This window comes from Porites lutea, chromosome 1, assembly GCF_958299795.1.
Source record: "Porites lutea chromosome 1, jaPorLute2.1, whole genome shotgun sequence".
Taxonomy (NCBI): Eukaryota; Metazoa; Cnidaria; class Anthozoa; order Scleractinia; family Poritidae; genus Porites; species Porites lutea.
The window spans coordinates 45,674,547-45,702,011 of record NC_133201.1 but is presented as its reverse complement, the minus strand read 5'-3'; the positions used below and the strand labels follow the sequence as shown (position 1 = coordinate 45,702,011).

At 39.2% G+C, this 27,465-nt stretch overlaps 2 protein-coding genes across 3 annotated transcripts in view; one reads left to right on the top strand and one right to left on the bottom strand.

Moving 5' to 3' along the window:
- Positions 1–2,110: 2,110 nt before the first annotated feature.
- LOC140938977 (uncharacterized) lies at positions 2,111–7,697 on the bottom strand. 2 transcript variants are annotated; one of them, XM_073388530.1, is made up of 5 exons: positions 7,652–7,697; positions 4,587–4,906; positions 4,076–4,095; positions 3,551–3,672; positions 2,111–2,685 (listed from the first exon to the last, which is right to left on the bottom strand). In XM_073388530.1, exons 2-5 carry the CDS (start codon positions 4,880–4,882, stop codon positions 2,554–2,556), a joined length of 570 nt encoding a protein of 189 aa, XP_073244631.1. In that variant the 5' UTR covers positions 4,883–4,906; positions 7,652–7,697; the 3' UTR covers positions 2,111–2,553. The 2 variants fall into 2 exon arrangements, with proteins under 2 accessions (XP_073244631.1, XP_073244641.1); XM_073388540.1 differs by lacking the exon at positions 7,652–7,697 and adding an exon at positions 7,481–7,604.
- Positions 7,698–7,796: 99 nt separating this feature from the next.
- LOC140952639 (activating signal cointegrator 1 complex subunit 3-like) overlaps positions 7,797–27,465 on the top strand; it is a 35,821-nt gene continuing 16,152 nt past the window's right edge. Inside the window, exons 1-18 of the mRNA XM_073402076.1 lie at positions 7,797–8,104; positions 9,350–9,395; positions 10,425–11,105; positions 12,720–12,787; positions 14,857–15,023; positions 15,775–15,916; positions 17,283–17,408; positions 18,062–18,262; positions 19,334–19,474; positions 19,839–20,003; positions 20,880–21,128; positions 21,323–21,457; positions 22,203–22,394; positions 23,321–23,545; positions 24,225–24,344; positions 25,196–25,360; positions 26,202–26,288; positions 26,943–27,119. Coding sequence (XP_073258177.1) covers positions 7,889–8,104; positions 9,350–9,395; positions 10,425–11,105; positions 12,720–12,787; positions 14,857–15,023; positions 15,775–15,916; positions 17,283–17,408; positions 18,062–18,262; positions 19,334–19,474; positions 19,839–20,003; positions 20,880–21,128; positions 21,323–21,457; positions 22,203–22,394; positions 23,321–23,545; positions 24,225–24,344; positions 25,196–25,360; positions 26,202–26,288; positions 26,943–27,119 — 3,303 coding nt within the window. The 5' untranslated portion in view covers positions 7,797–7,888. The remainder of the gene's footprint in view (positions 8,105–9,349; positions 9,396–10,424; positions 11,106–12,719; positions 12,788–14,856; positions 15,024–15,774; positions 15,917–17,282; positions 17,409–18,061; positions 18,263–19,333; positions 19,475–19,838; positions 20,004–20,879; positions 21,129–21,322; positions 21,458–22,202; positions 22,395–23,320; positions 23,546–24,224; positions 24,345–25,195; positions 25,361–26,201; positions 26,289–26,942; positions 27,120–27,465) is intronic.

Sequence of the window (27,465 nt, the reverse complement as noted above, 5' to 3'; positions counted from 1 at the left end):
GCTTTTGAAGAAAGTTATTGATTTGACATGCAGCGACCTTTACAATAAATTGAGTTCATTCGCCATGACCTGTGACCAAATATAGTAAGCTAATAAGCTCAAGTTTGCCTTCAACGACAACATTGTCCCACGCTAAAAGTTGTAACACTTGAGGTTATCAAAGTCCAAAACAATAAAAATTATTGCAATAAAAAGGCTACAATCAACATTATACGAGGGCACTTCAATACTGCGTAACAAAAAAGAGCTCTGAACGAAAGATAGCGGTGAAATGTAACATATCCTACTGTTATATTGCAATCGTAAACGGTACACTGCACAACTCGATCGATCACGGTTAATTCCTTCGGTCAAAATGGAAAGTGCCTTCGCAATGAGTAATCATTGGCAATTAATTCATCCACGCTAGTAATTGATAAAAAAAAATTTATCAACTCCCGAAGTAAATCGAAACACTAATACAACGCCCGATACAGCGAATTTGATTGCATTACTAACATTCCTGAATTCTGCAGGACAAAACGCTTACACAAGGGCCATGGGATAGACGTGCTTATTGACACACAAACAAGGAAATAATTTTAAAAAAACAGCTGGAGTAACTTCATTAAATTATGTATGCACCAATATATAAAACATTAACCTGTTCAAGTCCTTGTTAAGGCTGCTAACAGTTCTCGAACTAAGACAACGACATTATAATGCTCATTTCGCCGCCACGTTGTCGACGATATTTATGACGAGCTACCATTCAGCACCCCAGAAACAGAAACCAAAACACGTTTGCCAACGCTATATTAACCAAGCGGAAGCTTACAAGCATAGTACTTACTTGTCTTGCGATAGAAGGCCTCTATTCCCTCTAAAAGAAGAATAAAATTCAAAGCTTCCGTACGCAAGTTCCTCATACACCCAGTCATATCATGATCCTGTCACGATAGAGGCTGAGCCTTGGAGGCTGAGTACTAACGCTACAAAAAACACGCTCGGAATGACGGGTAGGCACGACAACTTCAATAAAAACATCATTAACTAATCTTCAATAAATTCATTAAGTACTATTTCTATATAGCTCATTGTTTGCTATTCTAAAAAAGAAATAAAAGGTACAATTGAACATGTAAATGGCCTGTTTATAATGGAAATAATATATCTTGTGTAATAAACAGTCTAAATAGGCATTGGTTTCACGCAATTATATTTGCGGGTTGATATTTGATATTTGTTATTAAAAAAAAAGCACTGATGCCTAAAAACTGATTAAATAGGCTTGTACGTTGTCCCGCGACTTTTTCCCCAAACACATTACGCAGATAGACCTGAAGTGAGTTTTGTCTTGCAATTCGGTCGATTCCAGCATACGATTTACCTTCCCCCACTTCACCTTACCATTCGCCAGTTTTCTCTTCGGACTGTCCTGCGAAGCAACTTGCGAAGCGGGGGCGCTGCCCGGGCGCGGTGAGGGTACTCCCTTATATATGGTTTTTGAGGGAACTACGGGAGTGTATGAATGCATATATCGTTTCAATTCCAAATGCGGAGCAAGAAAGAAAGAGAAATATGAGAATTCGACTGAAAAATTTTTTTGTTTGCACTCTAATCTAAGTAATGACAACATAATTTCTGCCTAAAGGCCAGGTCTGAAAACGGGTATGGATTTTAGAGACCTAGTCTGAAAACGGCTGTGGAAAATTACATTTTTTGGTCTGAAATCGGGTCAGGATTTGAAGAACCGGGCGGTAAAACACCGGCTCCGCGCTCCCTGACATTTCAGGCATCCAACTGGCGCTGTAAAATTTTTCATTGTCTTCAGGGAGAGATTCGTTCCATAGACCACAGAACGTTAACCTGAGATCAGGCCCAATTTTAGCGGTTCTCATACATTCTCTCTAACGGCTACCGCTAAAATTGGGGCTCTGTTTTCGTTTCTCCTTGCCCGCCGGAATGTTATTACAAAGCGAAACGAAAATTGAGGCTGATCTCAGGTTAACAGAACGTTGTTGTAGTGATCGGCTGCTTCCTGCCTCTTCTCATACCCCACCCCATCAAAACACCTTTTCCTCTTTCTTTCATATTTACCAACTAATTAAAATAAGAAAGGCGAAAATCGTTGAGAAAAAAATTGTTTACTTCAGAATCACTGAAGTGACTATCACCGACGATAGAAACACGTGACTTGTAAATCTTTAGAATCTTATGGACATTCTGAAAGGTCTGGTAAACCCGTGAGCCATTGGAGATTTACACAGTTTCTAAACGTAGGGGCAAATCACGTCGTGATACTAAACTCACTCTCCGTATCCTTAATTCCAAAAACTGAGAGAGCTACAATAGTACTGTAAACCCAAAATTATTAGGAAGAAATAAATAAAAATGCTTAACCCCGATAAAACGTCTTCTCTTGAACGAAAACGTAAACTCAGACGGTAAAACTGGCATATATGGCTTCTTCTTCGGCAACTAGACACAGTTCTTGATTTAAAGTTTGTGTGTATGGTGTACATGTAAGCATACTAATAAGCTGGTAGAAAACTCCAGTCACTGGTTCTTATATTAGGCAGAGTTCGATTGATATTTGACATTAACATTGAGAGGGAAAAGCTTTTCTGATGCGAGAATGCTCTCCAATAATGTTGAGAGATGTGTGAGATCTTCCAGCATCAGGCTTGTGTTGTGTGAGACATCCTGAAATACAAAAAAACAAAAACAAGTTATTGCCTATGTAATTATAGAATAATAATGCTAATCACAAGGAATATTTAAAAAAACAGAAATTTTCGACTGCCTCGCTCAATCTTCCACAGTGACTGAGTTAGCTCAGCATTGTCACGTGACCTCAATTAGACAAGTGGTTGAAAAATGCTGAGAGAGGTGTTTCAAATTTCAGAAGTTTACAGACATTAAGGTCTTTGAAAAACTAGGATGCTTATAAAAGACTAATATTTGGTCAAGCTCATCAGTCCAAATTTTTGCACTTTCATCATTGCATGAATCATAAAAAGAATGAAGAGAGCTTGCAGGGACATTATTATTAATGAGGCTCTGTGCTCCGTGGGCAAAAAAGTCTGTTATATGTTACTTCCATCAGCAAAACTTGGGTTGTTACTTGAGAAAAATTTATTTATCCATCTCATCAAGGGAAAACCTGATAAAATGAGTGATCTACTGACCACTATCAGATGATCCATGGTATCATGGACTCAGGCACATGACAAAACAAGGCTGTAGTTAAGTTTTTTTTGGAAGATGTCCACTAACTAGGCTCGATTTCTGCCGTGTCCCGGGTCTGGTCTTTGATCCCCCCCGAGGGATGAGTGCGGGCTCATTTTCCCGAACAGCGGCTGGTAATTGAGCCTATCCATTGACCAACTGATAATGTTGTTAGCACTTCACAGTTCCTTTACTGTTTATAATTTGAAAGTTTATTACTTCCAGTGAAAGGTTGGTATTTAACAAAAGCTCTTCTTTAATGCCCGGCTAAATTTATAAACTTAAGAGATAAGAACCGTAAACCTTAGCAAAATCTGTCTCTAAAAGGCATTATTTTTACCTGAGCTGCTGCTTGTGCTCTGCTAAGATAAAATGTGGAGCTTTCCAGTCTGGTCCCTGCTGACTTGTAACAATGGGTTAATCCCTCAACAAGGTCACTTCGCAATTCTAGATTTCTTTCTCCTATAAAAAGGACACCATTTTATACACCATTGTATGCACTGTATGTGAATCAATACTGTGACCAAAGAGGAATTCCCTTCATAGTCTCATTGAGAAGACATTAATCCCTTCACTCTAAAACAGAAGGATAGAGACTAATCAGATTGCTCCAACTTTTGAGTCTGTGGACGAAATCGTATGGTATGACTATTCAAATGAAACCTCTTCAGCAGTACTTTCACATGGTACTTTTGATGTTATCATTCAAATGAAATTTATTTGGCACAACTTTTGCATAGTACTGTTTATATTTTTAGAAGATTTTTTCACAAAAAATTGAATTTTTACCATTTTTTTTACATATGTGTACCCCACTATTAATAGTGAAAGGTTATTAAAGCCAGGGTCTCAAAAAGGTACCTACTTAGCTTTCGATGAAATGGTCTTGTGATTTGCAGTTAAACAGTGTCAACATGTGAAGGAAAAAAAACATATTTTCATTTAGTGCAAGACATTACACAAATACTACAATAATAATTAGGCGCTTCAGGCCTCGCACTTCTATTAGGAAAAATAATTATTATTTTTCCTTAAGAAGTGCGAGGCCTGAAGCACCTAGCAAATGCAAGGTTAATGATTAATTTTGTTGAAACTTGTGCCATGCATGGAACACTTTATAGCATGTCTCAATGATATTTGGTTTGGCCATATAAAAATTAATTAATTTCTGAAGGGTTGAATACAAGGCTGTTTAATAAAAATATTGTTAACCCAAAGAGCAAGTGTTCTTTAATAAGTCTGCTGTAGACAAATCCTATAGTTGCAGCACCATGGACAATTATTTTGCTTCAATTAAATGTGATTTCCTGGAAACAGAGTGTCATTTTCTAGTAGTTTTTTGTGCTCTTCTAGAAGGCCATTTAATGGGTACTTACGAATCAAATTTGTAAACTATCTTCTGCCTTCTTGTCTTAACTTCTGCACCTGTCTCTAACTCAAACTCTTGCACTTCAGTGTCAAGTTCTTGCTCGTCTTTAAAATGTGTTTTTTCAGTTTCTGCTTCGTCTTCATTTGCATTCCTTTGTTTACTGTCAAAATCATCATCATCTTCTTCATCAGTTTCAGATGCTTCTCCACTGACCATAGTGCTGCTTATCATAGTGTTACGTATGAATGTTGGGCTAACGCCTTGATCTACTTCACCATCAGAAGTTGTGTCTCTACTTTGCATTTCCTTTCTTTTTCACACAGACAACTATACATGTACACAAAAAAACAACAAAGACAATCTAATTTAATAAGTGTAACTATATGTCACTTCTCTTAGGCTAGGTTCAGAACTGCTGCCCAAGCATTAGTGCCTGAGTACCAGTGCAAAGTAACACTGTGGCAAAACGTCTACGCATGCACCAGGTTGAGCATTTTCGATCACTTTTTCAGTCAGACTTTCCAGTCAGATCAAAGTCTCCCACACGCGCTTAGCTTCTGGCAGCTTGTGGTTCAGTCGTTCCACTTCATGCTGCTCATGAAATTGCTTTTATGGAAAACCAGGCACAGATCACTGAAACAATTAGTCAATTAGATTCAAGAAAACGTGAAGGTTACTCGTGTAATTTTGGCTAATTTGAACATCAGGTAAGTTGATTTTCTTGCACGAAAACAAAAAAAAAAAAGAAAAAAAAGGCGAGGTTGCCAATCCCACCCATCTTTGTTTTTTTCCTTGTTTTCTTGAATGGACTAAACTTTTATTCCCTGGTTCTAGTGTTTATGATAATAATGATGTCCTTATTTTGGTTATTTCTTTAATGAGTATTGCTATTCTTTTCTCAGTTATCGCCTCCTCCCAAATTAACTATGTGAAACCAGTAGCATGCAAGAAAGCCAGTAAAAACAATTTCGCCTTGTCGAGTGCTAGTGACCTACAAACTTCAAACATCATTTTCAGCATTGGTGAAACCAGAAAACCCTTTGGTGCAGAAGTCTAAAATTAGAAAAATGAATGAATTTTCAAAAGAAACAGTTTTTTTCTTTACCTTCTGTTCTACATGTAGTTTTTTCCTTTTTGTTTTTAAACCTCGGACAACAGGAATTTTATTTTTCTCAATTGGTTTATATACACAACTGAAAATACGAAAGTGACCGGATGTTGAATTTTTTGGATCATGCTTTGCGTAGTGCGTTTTGTCGTTGTGCAAAGTAGTGTTGTGCTCAGTCCCAGTCTCCCTCACTCCAGGATCTTTATGAGGTAACTGAGGACCATTTAAAGTACTTTTATAAAAGGTAAATCTTTGCTGACATCCTTGTTTATATTTGTGCTCATTAGCATGTACAAGTTAATCTGTGGAAGGCATCACCATACATGTATAAAAATAATGCACAAAACTTTTATTTACTGTAAGTTTAAACGGGAACGAGCTGGTTAACTAGAGCAATTTGTACATTTTTTGGTTTCTTGCAAGCAATATCTTAAGGAAATGCATTTGGGGTGATATAGCTTATGGGAGGTTTGACTGTGGAAGCAAGAATAATTAATATTATTTTAGTGTTCATAAGTCCCGGCATATCTAATCGAACAAAATTTTGATTGATTTGATTGATTTCAGCAATCAAATAAAATCAAACATGGAATTCTTAGTCAGTTTAATGACCCAACAAGTTAATTTTATACATAATCAAACTGAACCATTTGATTTTGTTAGATAATTGATCAAAATTTGTTCAATTATCTAAGCATGCGACTGACCGTTCACAATAATTGTTGACTAAACCAAAATCAAAGACTCTATCTACAGTAGTCTCAGAAAGACTGATACATGTAGTGAACACAAAGAGATCAATTTCAAGAAGTTTTTATAACAGAGCGGCAAATTATTCTATTCTTTATTTTATTTATTTTGGTGATAAATGAATATCAAACAACAACTGCAACCTTTCCACTATACTGAAATCACAACAAACACATTATTGTTTTTTCATCGATTTTGATTCATTTGCAAGCAAATCAAACCAAACTGTAGTTCACACTTACATTTTCAACTAATCATTATTGCTATTGATTACATATCAGTCATACCATCTGCAAGTAAAATGCTTTCAATTTCAGACCCAGCAGAGTACGCAGGCAGCATGTGTGTAAGGTTAAGTCAGCTTCGCCGTTCCCAGATTGGGTGGATACGAGATTAAGCTTTAGAAAGTCATGCATGGGTCATGAAAGCGATTTTTCCATGCAAAACCAGTTGAGGCAATTTACTTTCAAACTGTTAAATCAAAAGTTCAGAAATTATTAAATGCTTGATTAACGAAAGTTTGATAAATGTGGCCAAATTTTTTTGTGAGTTGGATTTTGTTTGATCATTTATTTTTTACTTTCCATTAAATTTGATTCATTTCGATTACTGCATGTTCGATTACACAGTCGGGATAAGAGGACCAAACTGGAGTTAAACTGTTGTTGAAGTTGTAACAGAGTCACATTATTGGTTCTTCAGTCTCATGTAAAGCTACTTGTAAGTGATTTGATGTCACTCATCCCAGTCTAACTTCAAACTACTACAATCGTACAATCAGGACCTAACATGCTAAGTATTGAGAGCATTAAGCTTTAATCATCCGTGGACATGGAGACAGAAGTGAGAGAGACATTCAACCATGCATAATAACCCTTGCTAGGCGATTAATGTGAGAATAATACGCGTTAAGTATTATTACGTGGCAAGGAGCATACGGTTTCACATAAACTGTAGATAAAGAAACCAAATAAAGAGCTAAAAATACAGATGACGAGAAATATAATAAGATAATTTATGATCCAAGATGGTGCAAGGAGTACATGTCTAGGTCTGGGTCATGTTTGTTAAAACCGTTCCAAGAATGTTGAATAAGTATTTGTCATCTTTAGCGACTTTTGTTCTTTACAGGCATTAAAAACCCCCCACGATTCAATTGCTGAGACAATCACCCAGTCTTTGAAAATAGCAATTAAAAATATCAGTGAACTCACCAAATCATTCTCTTTTCTCATGACGACAAGGTACATTAAAGAGACACGTTCTTCAGGCGTACATATAATAACTTCTGTTGTATGGAACGTCCGCTGGTTGAGGTAACTCAGGGCGCAAAGAATATGGCGGACGGTATTGTGGTAGTGTTTGGGAGTATTTGCTGATCACAGCCAAATTAATTTTGCTTCTTGTATGCGGGGTTGTATGCGGCGCGGATCGAGTTCCATTTTAGTAGCATGCCACCGATAGAACTTCCAAGGTTAACAGGTTCTTTACGAGCTTTCTCAGGGGTATCGTATCCGCATTCACGTCCACCAGAAAATGTGAATGACCTACTGAAGAGGAAGCGCCAACTCCGAGCAAGAAAGCAGCTTGCGAAAACTTTGTCGTGGCTGGAATTAAAAGGTTTGATATTAGAATCGGCAAGCTCTGACAAAGTTGCTGCCCAGGAGGTATGTATATCACTGTTAACAGACAAGGAAAAGGTTTTTCTTTTAAGCTTGTTTAGTTAGCTACAGAAATGGTGTATTCATGGGACGTTCTATTTTTATCCGCATTCCCGCATCCCCCTGATAAGGATGACTGGAATCCGAACCTTCAAATTTTTGTCGGCGCCCTTTGAAAAATGAAATCCAAAGGGTTTGTTCTTTGTCGGCACTTTTGGAAAATTTGTCGGAACTTGTCGGCCTATTTGATGAAAAAATCCGAACCCCCTATTCTAAAACCCATCATCCTTAGTTGTGGGAGGAAGGGGAGGGGGAGGGGGAGGGGGGGTTCGGATTAAAAATGGAACTTCCCCAAATACATGAAAGCCCCAAAGATCACCAAGAGCCGGTCATCTATGAATTTACCAATTAATTTAGATTTAAGGTTAAATTTAGATAGATATTGTTGGTGTTGTAGAAAATTTAGAAGGAATAGTGTTGTCATTCCATTTGTCGTCCATTCCATTCTGATGGTCAGCCAGTAGCTCTAGTTTTTAGGAGAAGTACAACACAGCCCACCACAGATCAAATAAAGGGTAATATTGGCCAGTATAGGGGAGTAAAAAGCAGTAAAGTTATAGTACAAGACAGTGAACACATTATAGTGACAGTATTGTGAGTGACAGTAAAGAACTCTACTGTGCAGAACAGTTGCAGTGAAGAACAGTACAAGACTGTACTGGAAAGTACACATCAGTAAGTACAGTGTAGATAGTACTAATTGTATTTCACAATGGTAGACCCTTCTAGTCAAGCTGATATCAATGAGGACCCTTGGTATTTCAATGTTTAAGAAAGTGCATGCAAAATTTTAAAAGTGTAAAAAAGCAAAAGGAAATTGTAATAATTATGACTAACTAAATTAACTAACTGCTGATTTTTTTTTAAACTAATGAAAGTGCCGCTGGCTTCTTTATAACTGAAAGTCTATAGGGACTTGTTCTACGTGTAAAAGTACTGGACAGTAGATAGGGTACACAGAACAGCACAGGACTGAACAGTGCAGGACAGTTAAGTTGCACATTACATATACCAGCTTTACAATGCAGTGCGTTTTAATTGCAGAAGATGCTCTGTTACTAAGTAGTAACAGTACTGTACTATTATGACCATTGCTTCATGAAATGAAACATACTGGAAGATAATATAATAAATTATTACAGTGTACATGGAGGTAAAAATAATAGCAGTGCAAAATTCTTCTTTTTTTAGGTTAGGACACTATTGCAAGAGCTTGTTCAAACATCTGCAGAAATTGGTATGTAATAATTGATAATTCAGTTTGCTTGGTTCCAATGGCTCTTATATGTTTCTAGAATGATAAGTTTTTTGGGGTTAATTGCCTAATGTCACTTTGATTAATGAGTGGTATTTCCTGATGTGATCAAAGTTTTAAGATTTTTATAGCAACATACATGTACAGTTCCTGAAAATCAAACATGACTTTTACATCATAACTTTGGCTTTCTTTTTACAATTTTCTTTGCTTTCCTTTCCCTTTGCATTAATTTCATAAGTCTTTGTTCCCTCTTGATGAACTTTTCTCAAAAATGTTGGTGAACATAAAAACATTTACATAGTAAAAGAATAAGTCAGCATTCACCTCGGTGGAGAGACCATGGCCCAGTTCCTGAAAGGCTGATTAACGCTAATCCAGGATTAAAAATTTTGTTTCATTTTTGTCTTTACCTTCCTATGCACTGCTTAGAGAAACATTGTGTGTTATCATCACTGAATTTCAGTGTAAAGACACAAAAGTATTAATTTTTTTAAAGCTCGAGTGACATGTTCTTAGACAAGAAAACCTTGCTTAAAATCTGGCTTAATCCTGGGTTAAACTTAATCATTCTTTCGAGGAACCGGGCCCATGACTTGTATTTTCCTGTCCTTGTTGTGACTTGTTGGGTGTGTTTTTTCTGAATGGCTCATAACTAGTCATATTTGGAAGATTCATTCAACTATATTGACTGTAACAGTCATCTTTCTTGTGAGCTGTTTGTACATATATAACATACGTTTAACCACTGCTAGCCTCCACTACATGTAGCTAATCTGCTAACTGCGGGCAGTGGATATTGCTTTCTGTAAAATTTACAATAATCAATAAACAGTTGAACAGTTTTCCAAGACAAAAAAAGAGATGACATTACTTGTACACTGTAAATGGTACAGAAATGGACCTTGATATTATTTAATAGAATCATGCTCCCATGCAGGCCTCTTAAGGGTGTTTTAAGTGCATTATTGGGGTTAACCATATATTTTGTCTTTTTTTTTATCTGTCTAGTTGGCAAAGATACATGTGGAGAGGCTGTGGAAAGTGCTTCAGTATTCATTTTTGTAACTTTAAAGGAGGCTGATCACATTGGAAAGAGTGAAAGTACAAAACTTAGGAATTTTTTTGGAGCCTTCCCAGCTTCATCAGCTACCAAGGCTTGTCACATTGTCCACAGCTTAATTTCACTTCTCTCTGAAAACTGCTTAGCCACTATCAACAAAAGAAGTCAAGAAAAAAAAGAGGAACCTGTTAAAGAATTTGGAAGTGATATAAAATTTTCACCATTGCAAAAGAAAGACCTTTCACTTGATGAGGCTTTGCTATCTGATTCTGAGGATGAAGATGCTTATGTTAACAGTGGTTTGGCATCAGTCAGGGAAGAACCAACTGAGTTAAGAGACAAGCCATCAAGTGAGGCAGCTAATAGAAAGGATGATATAAACGGTTCTTGGCTCAGAGATCAGTGTGAGATGTATTTTGCCAACAGCTCCAGTGGTGTTTCAGTCCTTGATCTTTGTTCAGCAGTTTTTGACATTCTTGCCTCTGATAAAGATAATGCTGCCATTCAGAATGACTTGTTTGAACTTCTTGGTTTCGATCGATTTGAATTTATTCAAACTCTCTTGGCAGACAGACACAGAATAGTCATAGCAACGTCTGAAAGTGCAGGTGATTTGATAGAAAACCAAGGTATGTTAATAACAGGTTGAAAATGTTGCCTCTGCTTGTAGGCATTTCAATATTATCAATGACTATAATTATCCTACTGAATATTTTTCAACCTGCACTGATCAATAATAACAGATCATAACTTACCCACAGGGTACAACATTTTCAAAAGTAAGAGCCTCAACATTTGATTCTCCCCTTTTGAAGCTGATACTTTATAAGATATTAGGCAAAAAGAGGAGCAATGATGGGTTGTTGATCTTAAATTTCAGAAAATTGAAAAGTAAAAAGTATATCAGTATTTATATTTTTGGTGGAAAAGTTTTAGAGGTATAAATCATAAAATACCTTGTCCATCATTGGTAGCATTTTCAGGCGTGTATTAAAAAGAATGAATTGAAACCTATGACATTCCAGATACTGTCTTGGCACTTAAACCATTCACTAAACAGCTCATTCAGTAGAATGCTGAAATTTTTGTCATTATTGAACTGGGCCCATACTATAGTGAGAGGTACATGTAACATGGCGACTGAGGAGATTAACACCTTGAACTTCGTGTCTGTAGGACTGTGGTCAAACCTTGCCCATTAGGTTGTTTCCTTTGATGAAAAACTTAATTTGCTCCACTGGTGATAAATGGGGACTGGTAGTGAAAATTCTGCTGGGGGTAACCCTTCAGTGGTCTAACATCCCATGCAGGAGGGAGTAGTGGTACTCCTAGGTGCTTTGTGCTACAGAAACTGGAATTTTGGACCCGTTTCTTGAAAGTCCCTGCAACTTTTTGGGCCCAGAATTTAATACTGTGTGGCCCGAAATTTTTGCAGGAGTTTATTTTTGCAGATCATTAGCGATTTTTTGTGTTTTGCAGGAACTAATTTTTGCGATTAGGGCAGATTGGTTTTTCAGGCTGGGAATTAATTTTTGCGATTTTCAGAAAGTACCCAGTACCCAGCGTTGACAATATTTTCGTTTTTATTGAGTACGTACAATAGAAATGCATATTTTCAAACAATACTACGGTGTGCGTCGATATTTCATTGTACACCGCTTTGTTTCTGAACGAAAGAGACAAGTCGTAATTGAACAGACACGATTTCTTAGTACTGTATTTTTGTGTAGTGAATTTAACTTAGAGAATATTTTGTAAATTTTTGCGGGAATAATATTTGCGGTAATTTTTCTTTGCGGGAACTTATTTTTGCGGATCGCTGAAAAAGACGCAAAAATCGCAAAAATTAGAACCCGCACAAATTTCGTGCCACACCGTATTCAAATCAAAATCTTAAGAATAAAAGGGCAGTCCTAGTTAAGAAACCAGTTCATTTTGTTTTGTTAGTTGATAATTTTATCGTGTTATCTGTAAAACTCTTGAAACCTCAATCCGGGCCGTTAATTTCCGTGATTTTTGAGAAACAGGCCCCCACTCCGGCCGTGTGGGCCTCCTTCTCTTTTGAACCCACTATCTTACCCCACTAAAACTAACAATAGAACATTTCAATTTTTTGGTGGGCAAAACATTTTTAATGCATATTTCAATGTCACGAAGCTGCTACTAATGCATTGTGTACATCCTTGATCATGCATGTAACATTAGACGCCGACATTGTTCAATGTTTGTTGTCCACATTACAGGGAATGGTAGAGTTAAGCCTCCAGGGCAGTCAAACAAACCATCATATGGATGTCAAGTAACTGTCCAGGTAACTACAATAATGTTTAGAATTAAAGAAATCTCATATATGTACACTGTTAAGTTGGAGCACGCTTCACAACTATTATTTCTGGAGTTAATAAAATCATCTCCAAGTTATATTTTAATGCAGTTAAACCAAAAACAACTATAACTACTACACGCAAAAGCAACGTGAGCAAAATGATTGACTCCTGCGACAGCACTGTAAGATCACTAAGGCCCTGCTAAACCCCAAGACCGCCCTACATACGGTTAGTGGTGGAGCCCGATGGCCAGCATTGTCTCGTGTTTAACCTCGCCTAAGTTACATTTAGCCACATTAAAAGAATTTGGCCAATACCTATTCGCCTTGATCATAACCCTGCATAGCAGGCGTTCATGGGGGCACTCAGACGAGTTTCAGACTTCTAAAGCCCAAAAGTGAAGCGTTAGGTATGAGAGAGGAATCCGCTCGCGTGTCTTGCGCTTCGCGCTCGAGCCCTCAAACCTGCCTGAGTGTCTCCATTGGAACCCCCGCTATTCAGGCTTCTGTTGAAAACTCTCAGACTCACTCAGATGATTTTGGCGCTCCAGCATTCCTTGTAGCCAGCGAAACGAGACAAAACTATATCGGGTAACTTGTTTTTGAGCGGGGCTAACCTTCCTTTCGTTTTGTAGAAGCATTTATTTGAAAGTTGCTAGAGACTGACCACATCTTTAAATGTTAAACGATGTTCCTTAGTTCTATCAGGGGCACCCAACGTCAATTTTTGGAAAATATCTGTTCCAAAGACGATTTGAGATCTAGAATTTTCGGAACATTTGTTGTAAAATTTCTTGCTTGCCTGCCTCTCCTAGGATTTTCGAACTTCTAAAAAATGGTATAATTGCCCATTTTTTTATAATTGCGGATTTTTACCCTAAAAGGTTACCTTGAATTTTTGGAAGCCTTTTTTCTTGTCTTGCTGAAATTTTCGAAAAGTTAAGTTTTGATCCCTATAATTTTCGGATCACAAGACTTTCAGCTAGGAAATCCGAGCAGATGAAAAATCTTTAGGGGATAAAAATACATGTATGCCTATATCTACTGTTTAATGCACCTATCAATGTAAACCCCTTGGGGGTGGGGGGGGGGGAGTATGGGCAAGGGGTGGGGATTTGACAAATTTTAAAATTTTTTGATCAAATTCCCCTGGGTGGGAAACGAAAGGTCAATCAAAAGTGTCAAAAAAGCCCCCACCCCAGGGGAAAAATCTAAACAAACAATACTATAATACTATATAAAATGAATGAAAGAACGTCTCAAAAGTACGTTCTTACTACTTTTATTTAAGGTTAACGTAAGCTCCGTTAAATTACTTGCTGTAATTAAGTATTTCTCTCTCTCCACTAGCATCTCTTATTTTGAACAACATAATCACTCCAGGAAGATTGACCGTGCTATGATATTAATGAAACGTAAAATGCTTTATAACATCGGCTCAACATGTCGGAACAGGTCGGATCAGTGACCTGTAAAAACCCTCTGACTTTCATGGTAGAATTCGATTTTAATCGAGGTTTACAATCAGATGGGAACTTGAAGATAAAAACTTTCTCAAAATAGACATTATCTGTTTAGATGTACATGTAAAGTATCGGATTATGGCGATTAAAACAAATGAAAACTTCATAACTTTCTCCAACAGCGTGACTTTCAGAAAGCCTCGAGGGACGGACTTGGTTACCGCTTCTGAATTGATACCAGGCTTCTATCGGTCAAAGTCAAATGTCCCGACCCCGGGGTCGCTTCGCACGATCAAAAGCCCGACAGGGGGATAGTCTCAGGCATCAAATCCCGGCCCCTTGCCCGCACTCCCCCCCCCTCCCCCACGGGATTTACATTGACAGGTGCATAAATACTAAAATACGTTCAACAATGCTATGTTTAAGTGGTTTTGAACTATATTCTCGATGGGTGCCCCTGGTTCTATTGAAACGACCTCGACTGAATCGAACAGACCCGAGATTTGTACCGAACCAACTTCAGTTTGTATCGGAACGACCGGTTTCCACTGCTCCGTACTGTTAATCTTCTTTATTTACTACGCTTGTCAGTCTGAGCAAGAGAAGCAGTTGATGCGACAAGTAAGAAAAGAGGAACGGAAAGAGGAGAGACGTCAGGCTCGCCGAGACAGAAATGCCGCATCAGATGAGCAAGAACTTGATCAAGAAACCTATCTCAGAGCGGTTGGTTTTGATCCTGACTCCATGAAAGCACAGAGGTATACAATTGTAAATACATGTATCTTATTATCCACTCCCCTCAGGGCTTTTCAGGGATAATTTACATCACTGGTTGGGGGAGTGTGAAAGTGAGATAGATCACTACATCGTGCACTACGTGCCCTACTCTTTACAATGGCAGCACTTTCTCCTCAGTTATTTAAAGACCCTGAGTGTTGGTACGGCCGGGGCTTGAACCCGTGACCTCCCGTTCAGCAGACCGGCGCTTATACCATTGAGCTAACCGGGCGGCGATAATAATATGTTGCTTTATTTGGTTGACATTCTTCTCAGTACAATGAAGTGCCAGGGGACTGAGAAAACTATGCCGCTATAATGGGGGTATGTTCTTTTGTGGAGTGGGGAATTTATTCATTAGGCTAATTTAGTAACAGAACAGGAACGTCAGTTGACGACGGGAAAGCGCGCGGAAATTACTACACACGACTTCCGGTGCCCAATTTGCCGCTCTGCTATTGGTCAAATTACTTGTTTGATTTGGACGCGCCGTCGTCAAGTGACGTTCCCGTTCTCTTGCCAAATCAGCCTATTTAAGTCTCTGGCCCCCAGGGTATGGTGTGGGTGATTTAGTTTCCTCTGTAGCAAAAGGAGTTTGCATTTGAGCAAAAACAATGGTCGGCGTGTGGGCCGCCAGATTAGCTCGTGGTACTCCTTTACCTACTGCACTGGAATACTTGATGGCATTAACTTTGTGTGTTTATTTTTGCTGTTGTTTTCTTTTTTTTTTAGAGAGATTGCTCTTCAGGCAGCAGCCACTGCGCCATTATTATCACGACCAAAACGGAGCATGCACACGGGTCATGTTTACCCGCACGTGTTTGATGCTTTGGCTGAGACACAACGCGCTACAGCCTTCATTTCAGACACCAAGGTATTGCACGATGCAGATTAATCCTCTCACTCCCAATATGCATTTAATTTTGGCGAAAATGGAAATCAAAATCATAAGAGATGAATAGCTCCAAGCAAAAGCACTGCTGAAGAGTTTTCATTTGATTTTTCACACCATACATGTAGGACTTCATCCACAGACTCAGAAGTTAGAACTACATTCTAAACATATAGTACCATGTGAAAGTACTGCTGAAGAGGTTTCATTTGAATGGTAACATCTTAAGAATCACACGTTATGCACACTGCCTTAACTTCCAAGTAGGAAGCAAAATAAGGACGAGAGTAGCCTGGGAGCAAGCTCTCTGAGGGGGAGGGGAGGGGGGGCGGAGGCGCTCTGGGTAAAGAGGGGGAGAGCTCTTTCCGTTTTTTTCCTGTTTCCCACCCCCATTCTTCCCCCTCGTCTCAGAGAACTTGCCCGCTGTTTAAGGACGGGAGCGGCATATTGTTTCGTTTGCTTCATAACTATATTCATATCCACCGACCCCTAATTGTTGAAACTACAATAATTTTTTTTGTTAGTGTATAAAGCGTCGATCTATACAATATTTGAGAGTTTGAGAGTTGCCTGCTTTTAAATAAGCTTATGAATAAGCCTTTTACTTTGTTCCTTTCTGGAATGTCGCCCTCGTGTTTCTGGTTACCTCTCCATTAAACTATCTCGCCACCAACGAAATCGCCACCTCTATTCTTTCAGTTTCGTTCAATAAATATGTAGGGTCTGTTCTGGGAGAAATAATGCGCCCTGCATAAACTACGTATAACTTACTTTAGTAAAATCTAACTACTAGTCTATTATCAATGCTGAGTTCTGATTGGCTGAGCTACTACTGGGCTATAATTATGTTATAGCGCACTAGTAGCGAAAGGCGTCAGCTTTGAAAACTAAAACAATAGCGGCTGAATCGCGTTTTGCTAGTTAAATTTCCTTTTTCCGGCCTGATATTTTTGACCAGCTAGTTGGATTTTACTGAAACAATTATTCCTCTCGCCCTCATGGCCTCTGAGTCAATAGCCCATTCGGCCTTCGGCCTCATGGGCTATTGACTTAGAGCTCGAGGAATAATTGCTAAATAACACTACGCACCATAACTTTACGTCAAACCAGAGCTTGTGTTCCAGTGCTGCTGCGGTACATCTTACCTTTCCCCGACTAGAATTTACAGGTATGCTGATGCAGGGAGTGCTCTTGAAATATGATTGGTGTAAGTGTGAAATGCTTATCCAAACCACGCGTACTCCTGAAACAGTAACAACTTTAAGGTTTATCGTTGCAACAAGATAACTGGATCAAATGGTGTAATTAAAATTACTTTCTATATGTAATTCTGCTCTTTCTCTGACAGATCGCCTTACCAGCGGACGCTAAACGTAAAAACACAAAAATGTTTGAGGAGGTTGTCATTCCACCTAACACTCCTGTGCCACCGAGGGAAGGCGAAACGCCAATCCCTATTTCGTCATTGGATGAGGTGGGTTGTACTTCAGATTGGATGACGCAGATTTCCCACAAGGCACGACTAATCAGTGGCGCTGCCCAGATCTAGGTAGTGACACGTCATCAGGATGGGATTTCTGCACTCGTTCCTCAAACTTTCAGTAGGAAGCTTTAGCATTGACGACGGCAACGGCAGCGAAAACGTCAGTTTTAAAATGAATTCCCGTTTTTTCAAACTTTGTCGCGTTTATTCCAATATACTGAAAATGGCAAGTGTAGGCGAATTTCCCTGGAGTTGATTTCTAGAGGACTGCACTCAAGTTTAGAGAGAGAAAAAGGGATTCGTCGTTGCTTTTTTACGTCCTCCATAAAACTTGCAGTAGGCATTTTCACGTCGTAGTCGTGCAAGGACGGTAAAGAAATGTACAAAAAAGCGTGATGCCAGTGCAAACTTGTTGTTTTGCGTAATAAACCTATTTCTTTTTTGACGTCCTCTCTGCCGTCGCCGTCGTCGTTGCTAAAGCTTCCTGCTGGTGGCGTCGGTAAATGTCGGCTGTTTCCTTAGGCTATGTACAGACTAAAAAGTTGCTTTTACCATTTATCATTGGTGACTTAGTATTCGACTACGTGACCAATCTCAACTGTTTTTTGTTTTTTTTGTTTTTTTCAATCTCAATTGTTTTTTAGATTGGACGGATGGGATTCCAAGGCATGAAGAAACTGAATAGGATCCAGTCAATTGTGTTTGATACAGCTTATAATACAAATGAAAATCTTCTGATTTCTGCTCCAACGGGAGCGGGCAAAACCAACATTGCCATGTTGACAATCCTAAGGGAGATAAAGCAGAATATTGAAGAAGGAGTCATCAAGAAAGATAAATTCAAGGTAAATGGTAAATGGACAGACTATGAGTAGTCACTTCTTTTCCTCATGGATAGTGCAAAGAGCGAAAAACGCGAACCCACATGAAAATCTCCTCCAGTGTGGAAGTTGTCCACGCAGAAGGAGAGAAAACGAAAGACATTTTCATTCTTATTTTCTGTCCTCCCTCTTGCATCACCGATCTCGCGGGTAGTGATTTTTACTCTTGCTGGCATAATTCGCTCGCTCAACAATCCTTAAGAAAAATAAGGGAGTACATGTAAACTAGTAAATCGATGGAAATGGTAATTGTTATGTTTATAGTGTAAATGCACTTAGCTGCTTCAGCTAACTCATACGCAGTCGACTTGAATAATTTGAATTAGGAGAGGAGTAGGTGGATTCTATGTTAATGTACATGTCTTCATCTGAAGAAGAAAGAAAAATTTAAGTAGTAAAAAAACTTAAAATTGATTAAAAAGAAATTTCTGTAACAAATAGTCCTTAACTGATCTCTTAAAAGTCTCATGATGTTTTTAGTGATTTATCTAAGGAGTTCCAAATCTTAGTTGCTCTGTAGAAAAAAGCATCTTTGGCAGCATGCAGTACGATACTTGGTGATGTTTATATCCGTACTGTTTTACAGCATTTCACTCCGCTGGGAACTAAACTCCATTTTCATGTAATTGAAAGGGTTTCATTTATCATTTATCATTTTTGGCAACGTTCTGACCGCGTACTGCTGGTCTTCATCAGGCGATAGTGTAGAATCACTGAGTAGGACTATTAGTACCACCGTGTTTCCTCGTGATTGGTGTATCACGAACCTCATTCATGGTTGGTAGGTTTCCATCCAAGGAGGAAACCGTTCTCTCAGCGGTCAGTGGTATCGATCGGCTGTTGTGATGTCTGATCGTAGGCATCCACGCTTCATTCCACTGTCCCTGTTCATGTTGTTAGGCTTAAGTATTATTTGAATAGCCCCTTTAATCCTAATAGAGTACCAGTGAGGGTCTTGGTCAATAAACTTAACCTCGTTCGGAGAGCTGCTTAGCCTAAAACCCCTGACATTATATCGTTTGCTTGTTTGTTTAGATCATCTACGTAGCTCCCATGAAAGCCCTTGCAGCTGAGATGGTCCAGAACTTTGGCAAGCGACTGTCTTCTCTGGGAATCGCAGTCCGTGAACTCACTGGAGATATGCAACTCACAAAAGCTGAGATCCTCAAGACTCAGGTAACATACTCCCTTTCATTCAAGGGTAGTGCAATACATTTGTTAGTTCTAAACGCAAATCGGTTAAGAATACCGAAACTAGTAACAAATTGAAAAGCGAAAGACAAAGGAAATTATTCATCGTGATGTGTTTGGGTATCTACCACCTTACAGTTAATGTAAAAATGGGTTGCTGCGAGGTGTATTTCAGCTCTTTTCGTCTTCTGTTCGCCAAAAATTTATTGGATCAGTAAGATCTCTTACTGATGACCGGGAAAAGCAGGCAAGACGCTAATAAATGAAATACTTACTAAACAAGGATGTCAAGAACAGGATAACGTGTAAGCCAGGGTTTAAATTTTAATGGCTCTCTTTCTGTCCATAGATGTTAGTAACCACGCCTGAAAAATGGGACGTGGTGACGCGTAAGAGCACGGGGGACGTGGCCCTAGCGCAGCTTGTGAAGTTGTTGATTATTGATGAGGTGCATCTCTTGCATGATGACAGAGGTTCAGTGATCGAGTGTTTGGTAGCAAGGACCCTTCGACAGGTGAACTTACTGATCATTTTAAAGGAGAAGAGGTTCATTGTTCAGAAAGAACGTTGCTGCATGCTTGAGAGTATACTGTGGTCGTGTCTTCCTTTAACATTTCTTAAAAGCACAAAACTTAAGGTTTTATAATTAAAAGCAAATCTAGCAACACTGCCTTGAAGTAAAAGTCAGGAGTTAGACTACAAGGACGACCAGAGCTAGGTTTAGTTCCCGCCATTACCACTCAGTAACCTGAGTTATTTTCTCTTACTATACGCTATGCTCATCCGGGGATCTTGCAATTTTCCGTTTAGATTTTTCTGTAGTCCTGGTGTAAATTCATGGTCAACCCCACGCTTGTCAGTAGCCTTGCAATTAGTTACCCTCTTCTAATTCGAGTCATGGAGTGCCTGTAAACTAGCTAGTAGGACAAGCTAACTGCTCTTCTACTTCTTTTTAGTACTAGTCGTGGTAGGCCCTCTGCAGCTAATGGTAACGTGCGACCTGTTGTAGCTCATGCCAAATTTTGGGATAACAGAGACAGAAACGTTTAAACCCTTAAGGTCCCTTACTGATGTAATTTTATTGTGAGAGTATACTGTGGTCGTGTCTTCCTTTGTAGTTTGAGTAACGGAGAAAACACTATATGTATCAATGGAAAAATTCGTTGGGCTACATGCCTTGCGGTCCAGCAAGTTTTCCATACAACCCCCTACAATTTTTCATACATTGAAATAGTATTTTGTAATTTTCTCGTGCTCGTTTCATCTCTTTGCCTCAATTTTCGCATAAAGCGGGTCACGCGACTGCGGGATGCCAAGGTTCTTTTAAGCATTATCAGTTATCGCCACGTCTTGATATTGAACTCAGTTGCGTTACTTTGTGTCCACACAGGTGGAGTCATCTCAAAGCATGATCCGTATTGTTGGTTTGTCCGCGACTCTGCCAAACTACATTGACGTAGCAAACTTTCTTCGGGTCAACCCTTATGAGGGTCTATTTTTCTTTGACGGGCGTTTTCGGCCCGTTCCTCTCGGGCAGACCTTTATCGGGATCAAGAGCGCGGGTCACGTCAAACAGCTGCATGACATGGATACAGTTTGCTATGAGAAGGTCTTGGACAATGTGCAACAGGGACACCAGGTAAGAAAAAGTTTACATTGACCAACGAAATTTGGGTCATGTGAAACAGGCTCACCAGTTGAAGACAAGAAACGTTGAAGCGTCTTCTACAGGACAACAATTTTTGTGATGAATGGTTAAGCAACAGTATAATTCATTGAGTGTTGGAATGTGAAATATAAGGCGATATATTAATTTATTTTTTTAATTGCCAGGTGATGGTTTTTGTGCATGCGCGAAATGCCACCGTCAAAACAGCGCTGACATTACGAGAAATGGCAAACAATCAGGGAGACGCTACGCTTTTCCGGGCTGAGCCGAGTCCAGAGTATGGAGCCGCTGAAAAACAGGTATATAATAAACTAACTTTGTGCGCGCTCGTTTGGTACTTTCTCACAGTTGTTATTCAAAGGTTTTTTATACTCTCTACAGCTCCGTTCGAAAAGAAACACAGTTATGTCTTATCTGAGTATTTTTAAGGATATCTTTATTAACCGCATGACGTGGCTGGTAAGGTTTCTCAGAGCCCACCTACGTCAGTCTAACTGCCAAAATAAGAAATAGTGTGTTGAGAATGTGTACCATTCCTGTCATATTACCGTGGTCAACCAAGCCTTGGTCCCAGGCCTACTCAGAGATCTAACCCTAGGAACGAGATTGTAAACAACCGGAATCTCGTGAGCGGACTGGGAATATTCCCAAATGAACTGGTTGTATCTGTTACTGGAGTAAAAAAGTTTTCAGATACTTATGTCTTCCAATGAAGTTTATCGTCATTGATCATTACGGCCAATTGTTTGTGACTTATTTGTCACGAATCATCTGGATATTGGGTAGTTTCTTGGTGTTGCGGTGTTACAGTGATATTGGCATCTCCGCGTTTTAGGCATCCCAATTCCCAAAACCCTAGTGATATGGGCATCTCCTTCTCATATTAAGTTAGCGCTTTGGGTTAGGGTTAGTCTTGCTACACAGGCGTTTTTACTGTCGAGGAGCGTTTCGCGACGACACTAAAAACGACTTTGATTGGTCAACGGACCGACTTACTTCATGCTATTGACTTCTTTGCTCATCGATGATGGGTGTAATTCACAGGTGATGAGATCAAGGAACAAACAGCTGCGCGAGCTATTTCCAGACGGATTCAGTATTCATCATGCTGGCATGCTGAGACAGGACCGCACCATGGTGGAACAACTTTTTTCACGAGGCCTGATCCGTGTACTAGTCTGCACTGCTACCCTGGCCTGGGGTGTCAATCTGCCTGCTCACGCTGTGGTCATCAAGGTCAGATACTCATGTCATGAGACACTATAACAATCATTGAACACGAGAAAATTTATCGCAGTTATCTACAGTGTAGTAAATTAAGCGGTTGCGGAAAGAGAAGCTAACATAAAACAAGCTGGGACGGGATTCGAACCCATGATTTCTGTGACACCAGTGCACCGGGAGCGGTTAATTGGTTGGCCGTCGCGCCTTTGACTCCTTACAGCCCTATCGTTTTGCGCACTCCATGCTCCCTACAATTTATACCATTATGAGTTGTTGAGACAATTTGAATTCCGCTTTTCTCATGGCCTTCATGTTTATTATGCTCTGTTATTGTATGGAGAATTGGATATTGATCACCTCAGGTTACGAAAGGGTTCGCAGCAGCTGCTAAAGGTTCTTGCAGAAGCCAGGTTAAAATGTGTTCGTTCGTTTGCTTGGTAGTTGTTGTTGTTTTTTTTTTGTTGTGCTGCCTATCTTCTTGACATACAGTAGTTACAGCGTCGCTTGAATTCAACGTCTTTGCTAAGTTGAACTCAGTTTAGATGTTTGGTTTGTTAAATACTATGGTACTATTGTTTGACTTGTAGTTTGAATTTGCAGTACAATTAATTTTTTGTATAAAAGAGTGTGGATTCGAAATTTTTATAAAAAAAGAAGCCATTTTTTGTTTTAAGGAAAGCCTATATTTATTGCAGTGCTAGTCGCTAGAATTTAACTACCCTGCGAGCAGAGGTTGTCTCTTGCATAACTTTTAGCAATTACGAAGTCGTTCGCGTCGCTTGTCAGTCGCGTTAGTAACTACGCCACTGACAAGTCACGCGAACGACTTCGTAAACGCAAAAAGCAATGCGAGAGAGAAACCTCTGCTGGCAGGGTAGGATTTAACTCTTCAGTAATCTCTTGTAAAATGCTTTCTTATATATTTTTTCCAACTTTAGGGTACACAAGTTTACGATGCTAAAAAAGGCTCTTTTGTCGATATCGGCATCTTGGATGTGCTGCAAATCTTCGGTCGAGCAGGCCGGCCTCAATTTGATAAACAAGGGGAAGGAATTATTATTACTTCTCATGACAAACTCAGTCACTACCTTTCGCTTCTCACAAGGCAGTCACCGATCGAGAGTCAGTTCATCTCCAGTCTTACCGATAGTTTAAACGCTGAGGTGAGCAGATTTTACTTACACGTTAGGGGGCTATGTCATGAGGATATCGCTGTTTTATGTCAATTCACCACTTTCACATAGACCACAATGCACGTTGTTTACCCCCAGGATTTTGCATAGCAATGGCTTCCATTTCTCCTGGGTATTACAGTCGTCCCAAGGGAAATCTAAGACAATGGCAATGCAAAATTTGGGGCGGGGTAAACAAGGTGCATTATGGTTTATGTGAAAAGGGTGAATTTTGTTTTTTAAGTCATCTCTTAGTGCCTTCGCACGGCATATTAGAAAACATAGACTGGACTGTAATGAAGACTACGTTTCGAAAATTAGTTATTTTAAGTTAGTTTTTGTGGTAAGTTAAGAAATCCCTTCATAGGGTAACTTTCGGGCATCGAATAGTTTATTCATTGTATTTCAAACGGTATTTGGACAAAGTACAATCGACTTACGCATGGTATCGTTCTTGTTGGAATGATAAAAAACTTTCTTGCCTTGTCACTTTGTCACTTACGCGCGTAAATAAAATAGAGACGTCGATGTAAGGCCGCGCGTGAACTTATAAGTTGAGCGTGGTTTAACTTTTACGTTTACGCGTGACCTTCCATACATTACTTTGACAGTGCATGGATATCTACCCTTACTGTGAATTGCGCTTAACTTGCTTGTTTCTTGCCATTAGATCGCTCTTGGCACAGTAACTAATGTCGATGAAGCTGTAGAATGGTTGAGTTACACCTACCTTTATGTTCGAATGAGGCTCAATCCACTGGTTTACGGCATCCCGTATGGAACAAAAGAGGTTTGTGTCGGACGTCAGAAGCAAAAACTTTACTTGAACTAAGCGAATTTTTTTAAGAACTTCGTTGCTCTTATTTTATCTCGTTCAATTTGTGAAACGTACGCAATTGTTTTGGAGTTGAAATCTTAAGTTCAGAAAAATAAAGACCAAGAAAGTCGTTGTTAAGGAATTAATTTCAGGCGCGTTACTTAAAAAAGTTGATTTCTTATCGATATCATGAGTGATGTATTACGCTAACAGTGACTCCTGAGTTTCTGACATGTTTATTACATCGAGAACTTCATTCACTTCTCGCACTGATGAGTTAAAAGCGTATATTTTGGCTACAATTCTGAATTTTTTGAGAAAATACCCGAAGGAATTCTTTTCTTTTTTTCTGTTAAAAATTGTGCTTTTTCGCGTGCTTAGGAGTGCTTACCATAAGTCAGAACTGGCTGGTTGGACTAAGGCTTTTTGAAAATGAATTGAACATTTTTTGAGACTTTCTGCGAGAAACTTATCTCTGCCGTACACACTCGTTAGTGATAGACTTCTGATCTGGCTGGAAAATTCTGATTAAAAGTGGTATTCTCTCAGCGAGTAGATTGATCTTAAGCCAGCTCTGACAGATGTACACGCTGTAGGTTTTGTACGACGTGTTTTGATTCCCTGACATGACATCTTTAATGGACGCCTTCTTGACACTGATATTATGCGAAACGTTCACATAGCAATTTTGCAACTTCACACGTGAAATTATGAATTAACAATGAAATTTCAAGTCAAAATTAGGAAGTAATTTAACACTTGTATTCACTAAGGTAGTAAAAAACTACAAAATTTATGTGATTTTTAACGTGCGTTTTACATAGGAAGATCCCTTTTTGCATCAGCATCGGCGAGACTTGATCACAAACGCAGCGCGTCATTTGGACAAAGCAAAGATGATCCGGTTTGATCAACGAACCGGCTACCTTTACTCAACAGACCTCGGAAGAACCGCCAGTCACTTTTACATCAAATACGATACCATAGAGGTGAGTATAAAACACAAATCTGTAGGAACCTCCGCTATTATATTTGCCATCTATACGTGAATCCCCCATAGTACACTCTGTTTGCCAATGTTCTTGGAAAGACTGCATACTCCAAAGAGCATTTGAAAACTAGAACTTATGCAGAATTTGTGGAATAAACAGTGTCATGTAGTATGTGGGATTCGAAAATGGTCAATTTGCCACTTGCACATCTCCCATGATGCACCTTGTTTCCCCTCAAAAAATTTTGCATAAGGATGGTTTTTAATTTCTCTTGGGACTACTTTAATATCCAGGGCCTAGTTGTTTGAAGGCCGATTACCGCTAACCCGGGGTTAAATTTTAATCTGGTATCGTTTTCTTTTGTTCAAAAGTATTTTCTCCGATAATTTAAATGTATTCTTTTTAGAGCATCCAATCATCAAATTGTAGAGAAAATGAATTAAACTTAATTAGCTTTAAAATCTTCAAATTTGGATTCAAATTTCGCACTAACCCTGGCTTATCTTAACCCAGCTTTGAACCATCCGGCCCAGAGAATTAAAACAAACAAACAAAGCAAAGGTTGTCTGGTGATACTGCATTTCTTATTTCTTTCTTTCTGTCTTTTTTTTTTAGGGGGGGGGGGGGCGAGGGGGAGGAGGCAAGCAAGGTGTATTATGAGAGATGTGTAAATGACGAATATGCAGGAATGTTATCCTTCTATCTCTCCATTCACCGCTGATTCCAAGTCCTTATGAAAGGGAATTGAAGTAGTTTTTCTGTCTATTTCAAATCTGGAATACCACCATCACCCATTAAAAGCAACCTTAATGAATCTTTTTTTGTGTCTTATCTTTAGGTGTTTAATGAAATGTTTAAAACTCATATGCCTGAACCTGAAGTGCTGGCCATGCTATCTCACTCACAAGAGTTTGAACAAGTCAAGGTGAGTCTGTTTGAATGTGCTATCCTCATCGTTTTCATTAAAAGTGGCAGTTAATTTCAGTTAAGAGTCTTTCTTGCTTGTGGCGGGGTCAAGAGAAACTTCAGAAAACAAGGCACCTTCCTGGAGTGATAAGGACACTAAGTAGCAGTTTGATCGGTGTCACGGTTGAAACTTAAGATTTTTAGTCATATTAAGTTTTTCTCTGGCACTTAGCAAACACTGAGTAAATAAACTATTAAGCAGCGTGGCATATGGTTGTAACCTTTCTTAAGCGACCGCTGTCATGTTTTTTTTTTTTCAGATCTCATCAAGCTATTTTTGTCTTAATTGTCCCTTTCTCCAGTGGCCGGTCATTAAACGATTTGTCATATAGGCCTCGAAGAACTACGGCTACAAATTTCGAAAGTAAACCTCAGCGATTAGTCAACATTTGCGAGGGACATTGCACTGTTACCCTCTTACGTCATAGATAATGCAGTTTGCCCGCTCAGGGACTTTTGGCGGGAAACAGTCTATTGTCACGTGACTTCAAAGTAACCACTGAGAGGGCGCGCTGTTGGGGAAAAGAAATTCCAGCTGTGTAGTTGGGTTGTTTGACTGTAACATGGATTCCCTTATTTGATGACTGTTCATTGATCACTTGTTTGATGACAGGTCCGTGAAGATGAGATACCAGAGCTTGAGACTCACTTGGCAGAGCATTGCCCTCTTCACGTCAAGGGAGGAGTGGAGAATAGTTATGGCAAAATCAACATCCTTCTGCAGACCTTCATCTCCAAAGGATTCGTTGATAGCTTCTCACTAGTGTCAGATTTGGGTTACGTCGCTCAGGTATAGAACGCTTACCGCAGCACTTGCATTTTCTAAATAATTTCCAACCATTTTTATAAATTATTCGCTGAGGATCACAGTTTCGGATTAGTCATTTAGATTCTTAGTCTGCTACATAGCCTTTTTAGAGTCGTCACGCAATGCTCCTCCCCACTAACGTGACGACACTAAAAACGGCTGTGTAGTTAGATTCTCAGCTATGTTGGAAAAGACCATGCCTTAGAAACATTCGTAAATGTGATGAAGGTAAAATAATCTTTCCACACTGGTTGAAAAAAAGAGAAACAAGATAATTATAAGCTCACATGGATAATTCGATGCGAAGTGACTTGCATTGTTGCTTTCT

Bases quoted from the DNA above. Each gene is read 5' to 3' on its own strand.
- LOC140938977 (XM_073388530.1), bottom strand. From the start codon at position 4,882: ATGCAAAGTAGAGACACAACTTCTGATGGTGAAGTAGATCAAGGCGTT. The intron at 4,096-4,586 runs GTAAGTACCCAT...GCAAATCACAAG, and splicing joins ATAGTTTACAAATTTGATTC to ACCATTTCATCGAAAGCTAA. The intron at 2,686-3,550 runs GTAAAAATAATG...TTTGTATTTCAG, and splicing joins GAGCACAAGCAGCAGCTCAG to GATGTCTCACACAACACAAG.